The sequence below is a fragment of the Ascaphus truei genome, chromosome 5, assembly GCF_040206685.1.
Source record: "Ascaphus truei isolate aAscTru1 chromosome 5, aAscTru1.hap1, whole genome shotgun sequence".
NCBI lineage: Eukaryota > Metazoa > Chordata > Amphibia > Anura > Ascaphidae > Ascaphus > Ascaphus truei.
The window spans coordinates 191,995,643-192,015,301 of record NC_134487.1 but is presented as its reverse complement, the minus strand read 5'-3'; the positions used below and the strand labels follow the sequence as shown (position 1 = coordinate 192,015,301).

Below are 19,659 nucleotides of genomic sequence, written 5' to 3'. Positions count from 1 at the left end.
AGGGGGTTAACAAATACATTTTTTTTTTTACATTTTTTTACACAACAACTTTATTAGTTAAAAAAAAGAAGACAAACACATTTAGCCCAGAGCTGAACATTGCAAAACCCGCAATGATAGTTCAGCATAGGGGTACAATAAAAAAGAGAGAAGTGCTCACATTTGATAACCTATGATAAATAAAGAAAAAAAGAAGAGGATGTTTTAGCAATCCAAGAACTATAATTGGACTTTAATCATGTTGAATGGGACTATATTATAATCTTAGTATATAAGTAGTATAAGTATACCTACAAAGAGTACCATAATATGATAACTATAATACTATCAAGCCATATCTAATCAATAAACTTGAATTGTACTTTTGAAGTCCAAATATAGACTGATTTTATGTGATTGACTGTGTAAGGTAATTTTATATGGAAGAAAAAACTTTTTTATTTTATTATCAATTAAAAGAATATATTTTTTATGCATATTTATTTTCTCTTATTCATAACCCATATAAAGATGGTACAGAAGGACATGGAACATGGATTCCCCCATCAAGACATATGTTAATATTTAAACAAATGATCGATGTATATTAGCATCATAAAGAACCCTCCTCCACTATAAAAAGTGGGAGAGGTCCCAATCGATATTCATGCCGTGAGGCATCCTGGTTCTTAATGTGAAGATCCAGAATGCCTCACGTTGGTCAAGCTTCTTGACTCTGTCACCCCCTCTGGGTGACAGCTGAATGGACTCAATACCTTGAAATTTAAAGTTTTTTAATCCACCTTTGCTGCAGTTGGTGAAATGTTTGGGGACAGGGTGGTCCAGGTTCCCTTTAGAGATCAATCGGATATGCTCCATAATTCGCACTTTGAGGTTCCTAATGGTTCTTCCAACATATTGGCCACCGCACCCGCAAGTGATGAGGTAGACAATATATGTGGAGTTGCAGTTGATAAATGATCTAGTGGCATGAGATTTTCCAGTTTGACTGGATACACATTTGTTTGATTTATTAATGTATCCACAAATTTTGCATTTCCCACAGGGGAAAGAACCATTAGGAACTGTATTGCAATGTACCTTTTTAGAGGAAAAGAGACTTGGGGTAAGAGAATTCGCAACCGTCTTGGCCTTCCTATAAACAACATTTGGACCTGCAGTAATATATTGTTTTAATATGGGGTCCAAGGAGAGTACCGACCAATGTTTTTTAAGAATAAATCTGACTTGTTCAGCTTGTGAGCTAAATGAGGTAATAAACAGGGGTGTGTCATTAAATCTTAAGCCTCTTTTAGAGCGGTGGAATAGTTCTGATCTATTGGTAGACGAGACCTCCTGAATGGCCCTTTTTAAATCATCTGGTTTGTAGCCCCGTTGTACAAAACGATCAAATAGTTCTTTTACACGTTCATTATAATCTTCCTCGTTAGAACAATTACGTCGTAAGCGAATGAATTGGCCCTTTGGGATACCTTTAAGGAGGGGCCCTGGGTGACAGCTGTTGGCACGTAAAAAGGTATTACGTGAGTTAGGTTTGCGATAAATGTCGGATTGAATAGATAAATTCATGTCAATGTATAGGTATAAATCTAAGTAGTGAATGTGATGGTGATTATATGTGTACGTGAAATTGAGATTATAAACATTAGTATTTAAAGTGTTAATAAAAGATAAAAGTGAAGTGACATCACCCTCCCAAATGAAAATAAGATCATCGATGAAACGTTTGTAAAAGAAAATGTGCTCCCTGAATTTGTTCCCATCTCCAAACACGTGGACAGACTCCCACCACCCCATAAAGAGGTTGGCGTAACTGGGAGCGAAGCTTGTTCCCATGGCTGTACCACGTGTTTGGAGATAGTGAACCCCATCAAACAAAAAATAATTGTGCGTTAACAAAAAGTGAATGGAATCTAATAAAAACGTTGTCTGTGCTGGTGATATGTCTGTGCGTGAAAGAAAGTGACCAACAGCTGACAGTCCGTATTTATGTGTAATCATTGTGTACAAGGACGTCACGTCCAGTGTGACCCAGATCATATTAGGTTTCCATACAATTTGATCAATATATGTCAGGAGGTCTCCACTATCAAGTATGAAAGAGGGCAGAGATTTTACAATGGGTTGTAAGAACCGATCGACATAGCGTGAAACACCATCCCCCAAAGATCCAATACTGGATATTATGGGCCTCCCCGGAGGGTGGATCAGAGTTTTGTGAATCTTTGGGAGATGGTGAAACACTGCAACAGTCGGGGTAGCATTAAATAAGAATTCTCTCTCATTTTCATCAAGAACACATAACATGGTTCCTTCATCAAGGAGTGATTTTAATTCTCCCTGAAATCTCTTAGTGGGGTCTGTTGTTAGTACAGCATAGGAACAAGTATCACAGAGCTGTCTCAAGGCCTCCCTGTGATAGTCATCCCTATGCTGCACCACTACCGCTCCCCCCTTGTCCGCATTCTTAATAATCAGATTTTTGTTCTTCTTTAGTTCATCTAGTGCAATACTTTCACCTCTAGTGAGGTTATCTTTGTAATGCGTATAACGCGGGGTATCAAAAGAAAAGCCCTTTTCTAGAAGCATAAGGTCCCTCTCTACTAGGCTCTCAAAAGTAGATAGGTATTTCCCTTTCATAAATGTGGGAAAAAAACAGGGACCTTTTCTTGAGACCAGATGGTCTTCTCCCCAGGAAGTTATCTGGGTCGTACTCTTCCACCGAATCACCCCCCAGTTCTTCCAAGTCTTGGATGGTATAATGTTCCTTAAAGGATAAAAAGGGGTTACTAACATCTTCAACATTCTGAATATTTGGAACAGTAGTATTAGAACTTCTAGCGTCATAGAACTTTTTTAGGTGCATTTTCGAATAAACTTATGTAGGTCAATTACAGTATCAAAAATATTGAATTTACACTCTGGTGCGAACTTTAACCCTTTAGTTAGAAGAGAAAGTTCATCTGAGGAAAGTTCAACGTTTGATAGATTAATAACACCATTCAAAAGTTCTTTTTCCGCTTGTGTGGTGCTCCTTTTCCTTGATTTCCTCTTCCCCCTTCTCGTCGCTTTTCGTTTTTTGACGGATAGCTCGTTGAGGGACCGTCATAGTGGGCCTCTGATGTCCCAGTTGGTTGTTCATAGCGAGACCTTGCTCCCTGCTGGCGTTGCTCTTTAGGCCTCTCCTGATAGGGAAAATAATTTCCTTGTTGTGAAAAAAATGAAACAGAGTGACTGGCATTATCTGAGTATGACAACTCAGACTCAACATTTTGAACCTCATTAGGTGAAGAAGTTTTCTTCAAGATTGATTTTTGTGACCAGGAATTGCTTCTGGACCTACCAGGTGTAGAGAAGCCAGACTGCTGGTCCCTACTCCCTCTTCTTGGCTGTGCTATTCTTTCCCATGAGTAAACTTGCTTTTTCTCATAGTCCATTTTATCACGTGAGAACTTTACATCTTTCTTTCCCATTATTTCCTTCTCTGCCTCCTTAATAAACAGGGCCAGCTTTTTGTCACTTTCTTTGAAGCCCTCCATTTTTGAAAATTTGGACAGTTTTGTTTGCAAGCATTTAATCTCCTTTCGTATCCCTGATTTTTCTTTATTTTTGAGTCTTAAGATAAGGTCAATGAGTTTGAATGAGCATTCATTCAGAATGGTTTTCCAGTCATTTTCGAACTCTTGACTAGGAAAACCAAAAGTGGGGGATTTCTTGATTCTGAGTCCCCTAGGGATACGTTTGACTCTTGCATAGTTTTCAAGGGAGATAATGTCCCACCAAAGTCTTGTATCAACAATCAATAGTTTTTCCAGCCTCAAGAAGTAATCATGCAAATCCGAGAGGTCCTCACATTCCACCTCTGCATTATCATCAAACAATCTCTGTGCTTTCTTTGTTCTCACACCATAGTCAAGGTAATTAAACACAAAGTCTGTATTATTAGAGTCCTGTAAAGTGTCCTCTGTACCATCCTCCGTCTCCATACTGAACAATAGATTGCACTGGTATTTAAATATATGTTGAGTCTGAGTTGTCATACTCAGATAATGCCAGTCACTCTGTTTCATTTTTTTCACAACAAGGAAATATTTTTCCCTATCAGGAGAGGCCTAAAGAGCAACGCCAGCAGGGAGCAAGGTCTCGCTATGAACAACCAACTGGGACATCAGAGGCCCACTATGACGGTCCCTCAACGAGCTATCCGTCAAAAAACGAAAAGCGACGAGAAGGGGGAAGAGGAAATCAAGGAAAAGGAGCACCACACAAGCGGAAAAAGAACTTTTGAATGGTGTTATTAATCTATCAAACGTTGAACTTTCCTCAGATGAACTTTCTCTTCTAACTAAAGGGTTAAAGTTCGCACCAGAGTGTAAATTCAATATTTTTGATACTGTAATTGACCTACATAAGTTTATTCGAAAATGCACCTTAAAAAAGTTCTATGACGCTAGAAGTTCTAATACTACTGTTCCAAATATTCAGAATGTTGAAGATGTTAGTAACCCCTTTTTATCCTTTAAGGAACATTATACCATCCAAGACTTGGAAGAACTGGGGGGTGATTCGGTGGAAGAGTACGACCCAGATAACTTCCTGGGGAGAAGACCATCTGGTCTCAAGAAAAGGTCCCTGTTTTTTCCCACATTTATGAAAGGGAATACCTATCTACTTTTGAGAGCCTAGTAGAGAGGGACCTTATGCTTCTAGAAAAGGGCTTTTCTTTTGATACCCCGCGTTATACGCATTACAAAGATAACCTCACTAGAGGTGAAAGTATTGCACTAGATGAACTAAAGAAGAACAAAAATCTGATTATTAAGAATGCGGACAAGGGGGGAGCGGTAGTGGTGCAGCATAGGGATGACTATCACAGGGAGGCCTTGAGACAGCTCTGTGATACTTGTTCCTATGCTGTACTAACAACAGACCCCACTAAGAGATTTCAGGGAGAATTAAAATCACTCCTTGATGAAGGAACCATGTTATGTGTTCTTGATGAAAATGAGAGAGAATTCTTATTTAATGCTACCCCGACTGTTGCAGTGTTTCACCATCTCCCAAAGATTCACAAAACTCTGATCCACCCTCCGGGGAGGCCCATAATATCCAGTATTGGATCTTTGGGGGATGGTGTTTCACGCTATGTCGATCGGTTCTTACAACCCATTGTAAAATCTCTGCCCTCTTTCATACTTGATAGTGGAGACCTCCTGACATATATTGATCAAATTGTATGGAAACCTAATATGATCTGGGTCACACTGGACGTGACGTCCTTGTACACAATGATTACACATAAATACGGACTGTCAGCTGTTGGTCACTTTCTTTCACGCACAGACATATCACCAGCACAGACAACGTTTTTATTAGATTCCATTCACTTTTTGTTAACGCACAATTATTTTTTGTTTGATGGGGTTCACTATCTCCAAACACGTGGTACAGCCATGGGAACAAGCTTCGCTCCCAGTTACGCCAACCTCTTTATGGGGTGGTGGGAGTCTGTCCACGTGTTTGGAGATGGGAACAAATTCAGGGAGCACATTTTCTTTTACAAACGTTTCATCGATGATCTTATTTTCATTTGGGAGGGTGATGTCACTTCACTTTTATCTTTTATTAACACTTTAAATACTAATGTTTATAATCTCAATTTCACGTACACATATAATCACCATCACATTCACTACTTAGATTTATACCTATACATTGACATGAATTTATCTATTCAATCCGACATTTATCGCAAACCTAACTCACGTAATACCTTTTTACGTGCCAACAGCTGTCACCCAGGGCCCCTCCTTAAAGGTATCCCAAAGGGCCAATTCATTCGCTTACGACGTAATTGTTCTAACGAGGAAGATTATAATGAACGTGTAAAAGAACTATTTGATCGTTTTGTACAACGGGGCTACAAACCAGATGATTTAAAAAGGGCCATTCAGGAGGTCTCGTCTACCAATAGATCAGAACTATTCCACCGCTCTAAAAGAGGCTTAAGATTTAATGACACACCCCTGTTTATTACCTCATTTAGCTCACAAGCTGAACAAGTCAGATTTATTCTTAAAAAACATTGGTCGGTACTCTCCTTGGACCCCATATTAAAACAATATATTACTGCAGGTCCAAATGTTGTTTATAGGAAGGCCAAGACGGTTGCGAATTCTCTTACCCCAAGTCTCTTTTCCTCTAAAAAGGTACATTGCAATACAGTTCCTAATGGTTCTTTCCCCTGTGGGAAATGCAAAATTTGTGGATACATTAATAAATCAAACAAATGTGTATCCAGTCAAACTGGAAAATCTCATGCCACTAGATCATTTATCAACTGCAACTCCACATATATTGTCTACCTCATCACTTGCGGGTGCGGTGGCCAATATGTTGGAAGAACCATTAGGAACCTCAAAGTGCGAATTATGGAGCATATCCGATTGATCTCTAAAGGGAACCTGGACCACCCTGTCCCCAAACATTTCACCAACTGCAGCAAAGGTGGATTAAAAAACTTTAAATTTCAAGGTATTGAGTCCATTCAGCTGTCACCCAGAGGGGGTGACAGAGTCAAGAAGCTTGACCAACGTGAGGCATTCTGGATCTTCACATTAAGAACCAGGATGCCTCACGGCATGAATATCGATTGGGACCTCTCCCACTTTTTATAGTGGAGGAGGGTTCTTTATGATGCTAATATACATCGATCATTTGTTTAAATATTAACATATGTCTTGATGGGGGAATCCATGTTCCATGTCCTTCTGTACCATCTTTATATGGGTTATGAATAAGAGAAAATAAATATGCATAAAAAATATATTCTTTTAATTGATAATAAAATAAAAAAGTTTTTTCTTCCATATAAAATTACCTTACACAGTCAATCACATAAAATCAGTCTATATTTGGACTTCAAAAGTACAATTCAAGTTTATTGATTAGATATGGCTTGATAGTATTATAGTTATCATATTATGGTACTCTTTGTAGGTATACTTATACTACTTATATACTAAGATTATAATATAGTCCCATTCAACATGATTAAAGTCCAATTATAGTTCTTGGATTGCTAAAACATCCTCTTCTTTTTTTCTTTATTTATCATAGGTTATCAAATGTGAGCACTTCTCTCTTTTTTATTGTACCCCTATGCTGAACTATCATTGCGGGTTTTGCAATGTTCAGCTCTGGGCTAAATGTGTTTGTCTTCTTTTTTTTAACTAATAAAGTTGTTGTGTAAAAAAATGTAAAAAAAAATGTATTTGTTAACCCCCTTCCGCCTCTATCCGATGGGAGCCCAGCTGGCATGCGTTCCACGGTGGAAACGGACGCATCTCAGTGACGTGGTCTCTACTCTCCAGGACTTGTGCCAGAGGGGGGGCGGTGTCACGGAGATGCGACGCGTCACTGGCGCGCATGCGCAGTGTACCCAATCGGGCGATTTTGGCGCGAACTGGGGCTATTAAAGGTAAGGAGGTTGTGTTATGTGATACACCTTGATAAAGTCCCGTGGGACGAAACATGTCGGTGTGTGGGCTGTGTTTCTGTCCCTGTGCACTTATTAAATAAACCACCCTCAGTTTTAGAACGGAGTTGTGCCCTTCATTCATTTTTTCTACAGGAACCTTCCTGCAGATTTTCAACCCAGCTGTGCTCCTTGCTTCTCTACATTCTGGTTCCTTCTATCAGGACTGCACGCAGTGGAACTTCACCTGGATGGATTTCGTATTCCTATACACTTAATGGAAAGGTAATGGGCATTAGCCCTCATTTATTGTTACCTTGGTCCCTATTTAGGGAAGTGTATATATTAAGGGGGGTAAGCAGGGTAAACCATATCTGCGGTAGTCGTGCTGACTGACCGCTAGGTCCCATGTATATGTCCCCCCTTAACTCTGCATTATACAATGATGGAATGATTTATTGAAGTTCCCATCTATCTATATGTTGATATACAGCTTGTGAGTCCATACACGTGTATGAGCGTCTATCTTCACGTATATACATGTTGGATCCTATCGGATGATTGCTCTACTGTGTGACTCGACATATTTTTTATAAAAAAAAAAAAAAAAAAAAAAAAAAAAAAAAAAAAAAAAAGGGCAACTCCTATCAAACTGTAGGGTTGGATACTCATATTTTTTATTGAGTTTTGTACTGGTTTATGGTGGTAATACCCACAGAATATTCCTCTATATATTTAAATACCAGTGCAATCTATTGTTCAGTATGGAGACGGAGGATGGTACAGAGGACACTTTACAGGACTCTAATAATACAGACTTTGTGTTTAATTACCTTGACTATGGTGTGAGAACAAAGAAAGCACAGAGATTGTTTGATGATAATGCAGAGGTGGAATGTGAGGACCTCTCGGATTTGCATGATTACTTCTTGAGGCTGGAAAAACTATTGATTGTTGATACAAGACTTTGGTGGGACATTATCTCCCTTGAAAACTATGCAAGAGTCAAACGTATCCCTAGGGGACTCAGAATCAAGAAATCCCCCACTTTTGGTTTTCCTAGTCAAGAGTTCGAAAATGACTGGAAAACCATTCTGAATGAATGCTCATTCAAACTCATTGACCTTATCTTAAGACTCAAAAATAAAGAAAAATCAGGGATACGAAAGGAGATTAAATGCTTGCAAACAAAACTGTCCAAATTTTCAAAAATGGAGGGCTTCAAAGAAAGTGACAAAAAGCTGGCCCTGTTTATTAAGGAGGCAGAGAAGGAAATAATGGGAAAGAAAGATGTAAAGTTCTCACGTGATAAAATGGACTATGAGAAAAAGCAAGTTTACTCATGGGAAAGAATAGCACAGCCAAGAAGAGGGAGTAGGGACCAGCAGTCTGGCTTCTCTACACCTGGTAGGTCCAGAAGCAATTCCTGGTCACAAAAATCAATCTTGAAGAAAACTTCTTCACCTAATGAGGTTCAAAATGTTGAGTCTGAGTTGTCATACTCAGATAATGCCAGTCACTCTGTTTCATTTTTTTCACAACAAGGAAATAATTTTCCCTATCAGGAGAGGCCTAAAGAGCAACGCCAGCAGGGAGCAAGGTCTCGCTATGAACAACCAACTGGGACATCAGAGGCCCACTATGACGGTCCCTCAACGAGCTATCCGTCAAAAAACGAAAAGCGACGAGAAGGGGGAAGAGGAAATCAAGGAAAAGGAGCACCACACAAGCGGAAAAAGAACTTTTGAATGGTGTTATTAATCTATCAAACGTTGAACTTTCCTCAGATGAACTTTCTCTTCTAACTAAAGGGTTAAAGTTCGCACCAGAGTGTAAATTCAATATTTTTGATACTGTAATTGACCTACATAAGTTTATTCGAAAATGCACCTTAAAAAAGTTCTATGACGCTAGAAGTTCTAATACTACTGTTCCAAATATTCAGAATGTTGAAGATGTTAGTAACCCCTTTTTATCCTTTAAGGAACATTATACCATCCAAGACTTGGAAGAACTGGGGGGTGATTCGGTGGAAGAGTACGACCCAGATAACTTCCTGGGGAGAAGACCATCTGGTCTCAAGAAAAGGTCCCTGTTTTTTCCCACATTTATGAAAGGGAAATACCTATCTACTTTTGAGAGCCTAGTAGAGAGGGACCTTATGCTTCTAGAAAAGGGCTTTTCTTTTGATACCCCGCGTTATACGCATTACAAAGATAACCTCACTAGAGGTGAAAGTATTGCACTAGATGAACTAAAGAAGAACAAAAATCTGATTATTAAGAATGCGGACAAGGGGGGAGCGGTAGTGGTGCAGCATAGGGATGACTATCACAGGGAGGCCTTGAGACAGCTCTGTGATACTTGTTCCTATGCTGTACTAACAACAGACCCCACTAAGAGATTTCAGGGAGAATTAAAATCACTCCTTGATGAAGGAACCATGTTATGTGTTCTTGATGAAAATGAGAGAGAATTCTTATTTAATGCTACCCCGACTGTTGCAGTGTTTCACCATCTCCCAAAGATTCACAAAACTCTGATCCACCCTCCGGGGAGGCCCATAATATCCAGTATTGGATCTTTGGGGGATGGTGTTTCACGCTATGTCGATCGGTTCTTACAACCCATTGTAAAATCTCTGCCCTCTTTCATACTTGATAGTGGAGACCTCCTGACATATATTGATCAAATTGTATGGAAACCTAATATGATCTGGGTCACACTGGACGTGACGTCCTTGTACACAATGATTACACATAAATACGGACTGTCAGCTGTTGGTCACTTTCTTTCACGCACAGACATATCACCAGCACAGACAACGTTTTTATTAGATTCCATTCACTTTTTGTTAACGCACAATTATTTTTTGTTTGATGGGGTTCACTATCTCCAAACACGTGGTACAGCCATGGGAACAAGCTTCGCTCCCAGTTACGCCAACCTCTTTATGGGGTGGTGGGAGTCTGTCCACGTGTTTGGAGATGGGAACAAATTCAGGGAGCACATTTTCTTTTACAAACGTTTCATCGATGATCTTATTTTCATTTGGGAGGGTGATGTCACTTCACTTTTATCTTTTATTAACACTTTAAATACTAATGTTTATAATCTCAATTTCACGTACACATATAATCACCATCACATTCACTACTTAGATTTATACCTATACATTGACATGAATTTATCTATTCAATCCGACATTTATCGCAAACCTAACTCACGTAATACCTTTTTACGTGCCAACAGCTGTCACCCAGGGCCCCTCCTTAAAGGTATCCCAAAGGGCCAATTCATTCGCTTACGACGTAATTGTTCTAACGAGGAAGATTATAATGAACGTGTAAAAGAACTATTTGATCGTTTTGTACAACGGGGCTACAAACCAGATGATTTAAAAAGGGCCATTCAGGAGGTCTCGTCTACCAATAGATCAGAACTATTCCACCGCTCTAAAAGAGGCTTAAGATTTAATGACACACCCCTGTTTATTACCTCATTTAGCTCACAAGCTGAACAAGTCAGATTTATTCTTAAAAAACATTGGTCGGTACTCTCCTTGGACCCCATATTAAAACAATATATTACTGCAGGTCCAAATGTTGTTTATAGGAAGGCCAAGACGGTTGCGAATTCTCTTACCCCAAGTCTCTTTTCCTCTAAAAAGGTACATTGCAATACAGTTCCTAATGGTTCTTTCCCCTGTGGGAAATGCAAAATTTGTGGATACATTAATAAATCAAACAAATGTGTATCCAGTCAAACTGGAAAATCTCATGCCACTAGATCATTTATCAACTGCAACTCCACATATATTGTCTACCTCATCACTTGCGGGTGCGGTGGCCAATATGTTGGAAGAACCATTAGGAACCTCAAAGTGCGAATTATGGAGCATATCCGATTGATCTCTAAAGGGAACCTGGACCACCCTGTCCCCAAACATTTCACCAACTGCAGCAAAGGTGGATTAAAAAACTTTAAATTTCAAGGTATTGAGTCCATTCAGCTGTCACCCAGAGGGGGTGACAGAGTCAAGAAGCTTGACCAACGTGAGGCATTCTGGATCTTCACATTAAGAACCAGGATGCCTCACGGCATGAATATCGATTGGGACCTCTCCCACTTTTTATAGTGGAGGAGGGTTCTTTATGATGCTAATATACATCGATCATTTGTTTAAATATTAACATATGTCTTGATGGGGGAATCCATGTTCCATGTCCTTCTGTACCATCTTTATATGGGTTATGAATAAGAGAAAATAAATATGCACAAAAAAAATATATTCTTTTAATTGATAATAAAATAAAAAAGTTTTTTCTTCCATATAAAATTACCTTACACAGTCAATCACATAAAATCAGTCTATATTTGGACTTCAAAAGTACAATTCAAGTTTATTGATTAGATATGGCTTGATAGTATTATAGTTATCATATTATGGTACTCTTTGTAGGTATACTTATACTACTTATATACTAAGATTATAATATAGTCCCATTCAACATGATTAAAGTCCAATTATAGTTCTTGGATTGCTAAAACATCCTCTTCTTTTTTTCTTTATTTATCATAGGTTATCAAATGTGAGCACTTCTCTCTTTTTTATTGTACCCCTATGCTGAACTATCATTGCGGGTTTTGCAATGTTCAGCTCTGGGCTAAATGTGTTTGTCTTCTTTTTTTTAACTAATAAAGTTGTTGTGTAAAAAAATGTAAAAAAAAATGTATTTGTTAACCCCCTTCCGCCTCTATCCGATGGGAGCCCAGCTGGCATGCGTTCCACGGTGGAAACGGACGCATCTCAGTGACGTGGTCTCTACTCTCCAGGACTTGTGCCAGAGGGGGGGCGGTGTCACGGAGATGCGACGCGTCACTGGCGCGCATGCGCAGTGTACCCAATCGGGCGATTTTGGCGCGAACTGGGGCTATTAAAGGTAAGGAGGTTGTGTTATGTGATACACCTTGATAAAGTCCCGTGGGACGAAACATGTCGGTGTGTGGGCTGTGTTTCTGTCCCTGTGCACTTATTAAATAAACCACCCTCAGTTTTAGAACGGAGTTGTGCCCTTCATTCATTTTTTCTACAGGAACCTTCCTGCAGATTTTCAACCCAGCTGTGCTCCTTGCTTCTCTACATTCTGGTTCCTTCTATCAGGACTGCACGCAGTGGAACTTCACCTGGATGGATTTCGTATTCCTATACACTTAATGGAAAGGTAATGGGCATTAGCCCTCATTTATTGTTACCTTGGTCCCTATTTAGGGAAGTGTATATATTAAGGGGGGTAAGCAGGGTAAACCATATCTGCGGTAGTCGTGCTGACTGACCGCTAGGTCCCATGTATATGTCCCCCCTTAACTCTGCATTATACAATGATGGAATGATTTATTGAAGTTCCCATCTATCTATATGTTGATATACAGCTTGTGAGTCCATACACGTGTATGAGCGTCTATCTTCACGTATATACATGTTATACCCACCACCTAACCTTGTGACACAGTTGAAATTGGCACCAAAACCTTCAATTAGAATTCCAGTGACGTGGATAGTGTGCGGGGCCAACGGGCCCAAAGTGTAAATATAAACAGGAAACCGATGTCACGGATCGAGAGGCTGACAAGAGTACACAGTAAGATGTTACAGAAGGATACATCACAAAAATGGATATAATTGATTGCAACAAAGTATATGAATAGCTTAAGGTTGGTCAAGGTGGACTGCATGCATATATACTGTGTAACACAATTGGCAAACGGGGCAACCTGCAACAAGCGGAGAGCTGAACACTTAAAGCTGCTAAGAGGAGAAACATAAATATTGCAAGTACAGTTAGTAACCTGGTGGTTCACAGTCAGGGGAATCACCGTCACGCCTCCCCGTTGCAAGCCATCTCAGTCCACAGATTGCTCGGGCGACAGGTGCGGGCGACGCCATGCGCGCCCCCCCACTATATCCGAGGCCTAAAGCTGCTAAGTTGAGAAACATACATATCGCAAGTACAGTCAGTACCTGGGGGTTCACAGTCAATGGATCAACCCTCATGATCCCAATCAGATCGCTGATATAATTGATAAGATCTCAGTTCCAGAAGCATGTGCAATGCTGTGGCACTGGCTCAACACAGATAGCTAAAACCAGTCTTGTTTCCTGATGGCCAACACTCACTGCGAGCTCCTGGTATAGGCACTTCCTTCAGTCCAGCTACAGGTTGAGTAGTATAAAAGACAGCAGGGCAATGTAGATTAGCGGAGCCATGCAGTGTGGACACGTCCCCTGTATTAATCCAAGTCAGATCCGAAGCTGAAAACCAGTCCAGGTGTATACCGGCAAAATCTGGGGGTCAGTTAATAGCACTGACCCACCTCTGGAGTCGTTAATCAAATGTGATATAACTCTGTTTATCTACACCTTGTACCACATTGAACGGTTCACATAGGAGGGCTATAGTGTTATCTTACCTATAGTAACTATCATTAGGTCAGGCTAACTCATGCATAATTTGTAAAGCAGAGCATTAACATGCTGGATGACAAAACATTTGATGCGTAGATATAGAATGCGTCAATCATGCACTAGTGATTGGTGAAGTAGGGGCGCACAGGCCATCCTATATCACAGTAGTCCCATAAAGTGATCGCACATAGCACATTGGAATCACTAACCATAGGGCAGATTTGTAATCCCAGACAGATACATAGGTAGGTAGTAATAAAAAGTCCTGGACAGTGGGGTACAAAATCTCCTATGTCTGTAAGTGCTTCCCTCCGGGTGATGATAAACAGAAAATAGACAACACAATCATTTGGGATTTATAAACCACCTCTAGTCTGTGCACATGCTTAACCAGTACACGACATACATAGGACAAATGTGTCTAACTCGCAGGTGTCAAGAAACATGAAAGGGCTAGACTGGTGGTCAGGCCTTTGGGAAACACGGTATTGAGTTTATGGATCCAGAGACTCTCACATTGAAGTAGCATGCGATCCATATTTCCACCTCGAATTGGTCTCATAACCTGATCAAATGGCATGCACTTCATAGATGCTAGTTGGTGTCTATGTGTTAAAAAGTGTTTAGCCACAGGCTGATCAGTCTTACCAGTCTAAATTGCAGCCCTGATACTGGACCTGTGAACGACCATACCCAGGTCCTCCCATTTCAGCTCTGTCCCATACCCCTGAGAATGCCACCTTTACATTCCAAAAAGGTCTGTCGCCCACATAAATATCCGGAGCCTCCTTCCCAAACTGGACGAACTAAGAGCATGGTGCCTTATGCATAAACCCAAAGCCATCATTCTTACAGAAACATGGCTAACACCTAAAACCCCCGATGCAAATATTGCCATTCAGGGATACTCCATTTCTAGGAGAGATAGGTCAAAGAGAGGAGGAGGGGTGTTATTTTATATTGCAGACACCTTACAATTTTCACTGATAAATTGCTACCCAAGCCCACCCTCTTTTGAAATCCTAGTTGGCAAAATCTGCCTCCCCTTTTCTAAGCCCATCTTGCTAGCTGGCATCTATCGCCCCCCTAAAGCCCCTCTACAGTCCCTGACTGATATCACCCAGTTTCTTGGCTCCATTTTCTCTCTGAATGAGAAGAGTGAGCTGCTTGTTTTTGGGGATTTCAACTTCAATTGGCTCAACCCTAAAAACCACAAAATCCAGATACAAATCAAGTCGCTTAACCTATCACAACTAATTTCCCAACCCACACAGTCAAATCTGAAATTGCACAACCATTTCTTGCTAGACTGGATTCTCTCCTCAAATCCCAGCAGAATCCAATCCTCTGGCATCCTTCCTGACATTTTCAGTGACCATGTAATAGTGTACTGTGTAAGGAAAATTAAACCACCCCAATCAAGCACTAAAATTCTCCTCACTAGAACATTTATAAACTTTAACTCACAACAGTTTCTGGATGACCTTACCAACTGCCCTTGGTACAGAATCGATTTAATTCCCGACCCTGATTCTGCGCTCGACTATTTCCAATCGGAGTTCTTCAAACTCTGTGATACCCATGCTCCACTACGCAGAATAAGGGTACAGGGGGCCCACCTTCCATGGGTTACAACTGACCTTATAGCACTCTACCAGTTCAGGGACGCCTTGTGGAAAAGCTGCAAACTAACTGGCACTACCAAGGTTCTCAAATCACTACAGATGCCTGCGGAACATGTGCACAAGGCAAACAAGGCATGCAAAAGCACAATATTACTCTGACAATCACCACCAGAATACATCAAACCCAGCTAACTTCTGGAAGGTTATCAACAACATATTCCAGCCTTCTAACCATCAACAACCAAGTAATATCACTAAGGGGGATATTACTCTGACAAACCCCACTGACATTGCAAATGCATTCAATTACTACTTTGTGGGGTGCAGATGGTGGAGAGGAGCGCACGATCCGACTGGAGCAAGGAGAGGACCCGGAATCAAAAATATAAACTTTATGTTGGCATTGGCTATTATTGGTTATTATACCTAGCATTTGAGCGCTTCTTCTCTACCTACTTTGTGGGGTGTGCTACTAACTTATTAGCGAAACACAACCCTTACCACAAACAGGAATCTCATCCTGGGAGTACCCATATTGCCCCACTCCCTCCCAGCACCGCCCACAATTTTCAATTTGGCCCAGTATCCGAAGAGATTACACAAGCGATCCTCAAATTAAAACTAAGCAGCCAATGTTGACCCCTGACTTACTACAATCGAAGTTCCTAAGACTTGGTGCCCCAGCCATTGCCAAACCAATTGCTTCCATAGTCAACTCTATCCTGTCTGCAGGCCATATCCCCAAGACTTGGAAAACTGCCAGAGTTGTCCCAATCTTCAAAAGTTGGGACAAAAACACTGTCTCAAACTACAGGCCAATCTCTCTTCTCCCAATACTATCCAAAGTCATGGAAAAATGTGTCCACTCCCAATTAAGCGATTACTATACCAAGACAAATTTCCCTAGCCAATTCCAATCTGGCTTTCGCCCCAAACACTCTACCGTAACTACCCTGCTAAAAGTTTGCAATGAAATCCAGTGTGGAATGGAACGGGGACAACTCACTGGTGCAAGCAATATTCCTAGATTTTGCAAAGGCTTTTGATACTGTTGATCATGCTATCCTGCTTAAACTCCAGTGCTCTGGAATAGAGAAGCATGCTTTAAATTGGTTCAGTCCTACCTATCAGGTAGATCCCAACATGTGTCCATCTCAGGCTCTAGCTACAACCCCCTGGATATCACCTGTGGTGTCCCGCAAGGCTCTGTTCTGGGGCCCCTACTCTTCTCAGTGTTCATCAATGATCTTCCCACAGCTTGTAAGGAAGCTTCAATACACATGTATGCAGATGACATAATCCTATAAAGCATACAGCCATAGCCTCTCCAAAATTGAACACATACTTCAGTCTGACTTTTTGAGACTTGAAAACTGGATTTCCCAAAACAAACTGGTTTTTAAACACTGACAAGACTGTAACAATGGTATTCGGGATCAAGACTAAATTTTTAAAGATACCAGTGACAGAGCTCCAGATCAGAACCAACGCTAACACCATCCTGTTACTAGTTTTTAATACCTGGGCATATGGTTTGACTCCTACCTACCATTCGGGATGCACATTGATACCCTGACATCTAAAACCTATGCCAAACTAGGTGTACTCTACAGCAGCGGTGCGCAAACTGTGGGGCGCGCCCCCTTGGGGGGGCGCACGATTATGTAGGGGGGGCGCGGGCTGCGTGCGGAGAAACCTGGGGGCGGGCAGAGCTGTGCACGGGCGGCCAGAAGCTCCGTGCAGAGGCTGCTTCTGTGTGATGTCTGCCTTGCTGTGGGGGCGGGGCTTCTCACTGCACACAGACAGCCCCATCTCCTCCTGTCCCAGTTTTCAGCGTACATGGGGGACTGAAGCAGGCTTAAGAGTGAAAGTAAGTATTTGTGTGTTGTGTGTGTAGAGGTGGGAGACATATTGGGGGGAGGGAGAGAGAAAGAGAGCCATGGAGAGGTGGGAGACATATTGGGGGGAGATAAAGAAAGCCATGGAGAGGTGGGAGACATATTGGGGGGAGGGAGAGAGAAAGAGAGCCATGGAGAGGTGGGAGACATATTGGTGGGAGAGAAAGAGAGCCATGGAGAGGTGGGAGACATATTGGGGGGAGATAAAGAGAGCCATGGAGAGATGGGAGACAGAAAGAGAGCCATGGAGAGGTGGGAGACATATTGGGGGGAGATAAAGAAAGCCATGGAGAGGTGGGAGACATATTGGGGGGGGGGAGATAAAGAAAGCCATGGAGAGGTGGGAGACATATTGGGGGGAGGGGGAGAGAGTCATGGAGAGATGGGAGACATATTGGGGGGAGGTGGAGAGAGACATGGAGAGGTGGGAGACATATTGGGGGGAGGGGGAGAGAGACATGGAGAGGTGGGAGAAATATTGGGGGGAGAGATATGGAGAGGTGGGAGACATGTTGGGGGGAGGGGGGAGGGGGAGAGAGACATGGAGAGGTGGGAGACATTGGGGGGAGGGGGATGGAGAGGTGGGAGAGAGACACTGGGGGGAAGGTGAGAGAGAGACACTGGGGAAGGTGAGGGAGAGATTCAATGGCTAAATAGTGGGATGAAGGTCAGGCAGAGATGGCAGAATTGAGGGGCTTGGGAGGATGAGTTTTGGGGGGCTGAGGGTTCTTCTTTGGGTCAGAGGGGTCACTTCGGAGTATTGATCAGCAGGGGAGATTCATCAGTACCCCCCTTGAGTTTGGTTATGGGGTTCCCTGATCCCTGGGCAACGTTTAAAACAGGAATAAATAAATCATACATAAATCTGGTAGGTAGGAGTGGATGACACTGGGGAAAGCAAATGGGAGAGGGAAGGGATGTAGCAAAGAGGTGGATGAATGCCCCCTCAAATGGATTGCCTTTGTGCACCAGAAAAAAACATATTACCAGATGCCAGCAAACAATAAAATAAACAGTGATCCAATACTAGTATACTGCCTGCGCGCACGCCTGCAGCCCAAGCGATTTGTGAACTTGGCTGCAGGAGATTGTAGACGCGTGGCGGGGGCGTCACAAAGCTGGTTCGCCCTCATTGGCTGAACCAGCTTACGTGCGCTGACGTCATGTGATTTTGATTACATCAGGCAGGGGGGGCCCGAGAAATTTCATGGATGAAAAGGGGGGCTCGGCATAAAAAGTTTGCTCACCCCTGCTCTACAGGAACAAATCCTCCCTAAGCCTGCTGGCCAGAAAGCGTATCACACAGCAGATGCTAATGCCAATTATCGACTATGGTATATGGCTCGGCACGCCAGATCCACCTTAGCAAACTTGACACCCTCACAATTCAATATGCCATTTTGTTCTCCAATGCAACTATAACACACATCACTGCGAAATGCTCAAAGAACTAGACTGGTCATCACTTGAGTCTAGGCGCAAAGTTCATTTTTCCTGTCTTGCCTTCAAATACTTTCTGGGCAAGCTACCCATCTATCTGAACAAGCTCCTCACCCCTACCACATGCAGCACCTATCAACTGAGATCAGACTCCAAAAGACTGTTCATGATCCCAAGGTTCAACAAAGTATCTGGCCGCTCCTCCTCCTCTTACCGTGCCCCCCCAAACTGAAACAACCTACTGGAGACTCTCACATCCACCACCAGTTTAAGTTCTTTCAAAACCAAAGCTGTCTCACATTTTAATCTGGTCTGTAACTGTTACATACGCCCATAATATATATTATCTTTAAGTATGCATGCAATGTCTTGTATATAATGTATACCGTTCATTTATGTAACTGTATTTGTAACCATGTATTATTTGTCATTTTAACTCCTATGACCAGGACATATGTGAAAACGAGGTAACTCTCGATGAATTACTTCCTGGTAAAATATTTTTATAAATAAATAATACATTCCTTGAACGGTTTTTGGGTTTTGCCCACATAGTAGAGTCTACACAGACATACAATGAAGTATACCACATACGTGGAAGAACTGGTTATATATTGTCGAATGATGTACGGTTCACCCGTGAGAGGGTCATTAAACTTGGTGCCCGAGATCATGCTGCTAGACATAACACAGCCTGTGCATTTATAGCACACAAGTTTGTCCTTCGGTTTCAACAATTGACTATATTTATTC

At 41.6% G+C, this 19,659-nt stretch overlaps 1 protein-coding gene across 3 annotated transcripts in view; it reads right to left on the bottom strand.

The window, feature by feature from the left end:
* The window catches only part of IKBKB (inhibitor of nuclear factor kappa B kinase subunit beta), an 89,144-nt gene that overhangs the window by 17,830 nt on the left and 51,655 nt on the right, over window positions 1-19,659 (bottom strand). The window contains exon 17 of one of the 3 annotated variants that reach the window (XM_075601540.1): window positions 2,925-3,185. The exons of the other annotated variants lie outside the window; for them this stretch is intronic. Within the exon in view, the coding sequence (XP_075457655.1) occupies window positions 2,990-3,185 (196 nt within the window). The 3' untranslated portion in view covers window positions 2,925-2,989. Of the gene's footprint in view, window positions 1-2,924; window positions 3,186-19,659 lie in introns of those variants that run through there. 3 annotated transcript variants of the gene reach the window in all.